Source organism: Macrobrachium rosenbergii, chromosome 12 (assembly GCF_040412425.1).
Source record: "Macrobrachium rosenbergii isolate ZJJX-2024 chromosome 12, ASM4041242v1, whole genome shotgun sequence".
In the NCBI taxonomy this organism is placed as follows: domain Eukaryota; kingdom Metazoa; phylum Arthropoda; class Malacostraca; order Decapoda; family Palaemonidae; genus Macrobrachium; species Macrobrachium rosenbergii.
In genome coordinates this window covers 77,009,260-77,011,796 of record NC_089752.1, presented here as the reverse complement: position 1 = coordinate 77,011,796, position 2,537 = coordinate 77,009,260, and the positions used below count along the sequence as shown (strand labels likewise).

Genomic DNA, 2,537 nt, shown 5'->3' with positions numbered 1-2,537 from the left:
TTCCCATGAGCCTGATACCTACAGTGTTAGATATTTTTCACAGTAGGTCTATCACTCCTCATCTAGGGATTGAGAAGACGTATCAGAACATACGAGGACAATTCTTTTGGAAGAATATGTCCAAAGATATAGAAGACTTTGTCAGAAGTTGTTCAGGGTCGTTTCATGTAAACTGGGTTCATTCCCGATTCCTACCAGACCCGCAGTAAGAGTCCACATGGACATCTTGAGTAATTTCTGTGAATCTAATTATGGCCATAGGCATCTTTTGGTGGTCGTTGACGAGTTAACTAGGTTCGTAGAGATTTTCCTGTTGAAGCATAAAACAGCAGAGGAAGTAGCGATCGCGTACTTTAATGGGTATATTTGCAGATATGGGGCGCCAGAAGTCCTAATCACAGATAACGGATACGAATTTGTAAATCGTACGATGCAATGTCTTGCGGACGTAATGGGGATTAAGAAAGTTAGTATTATTCCATATAGACCACAAGCGAATGGCTTGTGCGAACGAGCAAATAGAAAGGTTATTGAAGCTCTTAGAATGGCCGTCGGAGGTGATGACCCAAATTGGGACCGCTATCTTCCACAGGTCCAACATAGTATAAATGCTATGTTTAGCGATACCATTGGAATGTCTCCCAATGAAGCTCTGTTGGGATACCCAGCGCAAGGCGCGCTTGATCTGTTGCTCATTCCAACAGATGATGAGATTGTAAAATCACTGATTTCAACTGCGAAAGAGAGATATGCGCGCCTTGCTAAGAATCTTGAGATGAAAACGCGAGACATGGTAGATAGGAGTAATGCTAAGCCAGATAGAGTCAAAGTGGCTGTAGGAGATAGGGTTTATTTGAAGATAAATGTCAGGAATCAGCTGAACTATAAGCTGGGTCCTAAGTTTGAAGGTCCGTTCCAGGTCGTTGAAACAAAGAAGGGAAATAGTTTTGTTGTTCTGGATAAGAACATGGGTGTGTCTCGCTTGACACATATTTCTAAGATTAAAAAGACGGGTTAATGGGAATTAGCATGGATGCATTCCTGGTTTGTATGGTTGTTATGATAATGGGTAGTTACGGGTCGTTTTTTTCCATTCGCATTTTAATGGGTTGTAAATGGGCATGACTTGTAGTTTGTTGTAATTCAGGAGGACGTTAGTCTGTAGAGTTTTACGAAACTTTAATAATTCGGGTTCATTGTGATTTCTGATGTAAGTTGCAGTACTTAGTGTAAATTGTGTGCAGAATGCCGTAGAGTTTTGTAGATATATGAATTTGAGTGTTTGTTTTTTATGGATCGCATCTGCGGTTAGGGATTCCATCGTTCGCACTTTGCGATAGTAATGGGTTACTTTAAGTTAATGGTATGTATTCATATGACTTTGGGAATTGTGACATGGGCTAACTTCATACGAGATTTGACCCGTGTGTTATTATGTTAGAATGTTATGATGTGTTTTGTTGTCTGACGCAATATCTTTCAATACAGAGTTACAGAATACGGGGTTTGTTGTTTAGGATTTTGTTTTTGGGGAGGTATTTAGTATATCGGACTGGACGGGTCTGATCTTTTATAGGTTGGGATATGTCAGTTAGGATTTAGGAGAGGTTTAGGAAGGTTTTGATAGGGATATCGAATTCGAGTATTTGGGATTTTTCAGTTCTCTTTTAAAATATAAGGGAGCTGTGCCATGAGTAATTGTAGTTGTTAGGATCATAGGAGCTATTGCCATTATGTCAATTGCTGTTGTGCTGAGAATTAGTTGGGTATTGCAAAATACTCGCTAACCGGAGTAGAACTTTGATGTCTTTTACGAGATACGATACCTTTTAGATGTTTAAGATTGCCTTTCGTGTATTCAGTTTATTGATAGGATTCTCGGGTATTTTTTTTTTATTGGGTAAAATTTTTATGAATACTTCCTTAGAGTTAGTGTACCTGATAGTGGCTTGACTGTGGAAATTCCAGGTAGCAACTTGGAATTGTTTCACATTGAGAACATATGACCTTTGCACTAGTAGTCTTATTGGTTCAGTAATAATATGGCATAGGGAATAGACCAGTTACTTTTTGATATGACTGTCGATATGACAGACTTTCGAAAACACCACTCCCTTGCAACGGAGATGTTGAAATAGCTTCACCATCCTCAACATATGAGAAAGCTGTCAACGTTACTTCTGCACTTTGGTGAGACGATCCAGGGCTTTGGAGAGATGTCGGGCAGGATGTCTTCATGGTTGCCGTACTTTTGGGGAGACTTTGGGTCAGCGCAAAAGGATTCGCGAGCGCCACATTCAACATGGGCTTGTGCAGTTGTGAGCCATTCATCTTGGTCGGATCGCTGGGAGACGCAAGAATACATTCGGCTTGGACTGGTGCAGTCATAAGCCTTTCATCTTGGTCGGATCACCGTTGGCGTACGCAGTTGCAAGCCTTTTATCTTGGTCGGATCACCGTTAGCGTGCGCAGTCGCAGGCCTTTTCAGCGTGAGGCAGTACCAGGAGTGAAATCGTCTCAAGTGATGCGTTTCTTTA

The 2,537-nt window shown here is 41.1% G+C and overlaps 1 protein-coding gene across 1 annotated transcript in view; it reads left to right on the top strand.

The window, feature by feature from the left end:
* Window positions 1–217: 217 nt before the first annotated feature.
* The window catches only part of LOC136844088 (uncharacterized), a 22,169-nt gene continuing 19,849 nt past the window's right edge, over window positions 218–2,537 (top strand). The window contains exon 1 of the mRNA XM_067113101.1: window positions 218–803. Within this exon, the coding sequence (XP_066969202.1) occupies window positions 218–803 (586 nt within the window). The remainder of the gene's footprint in view (window positions 804–2,537) is intronic.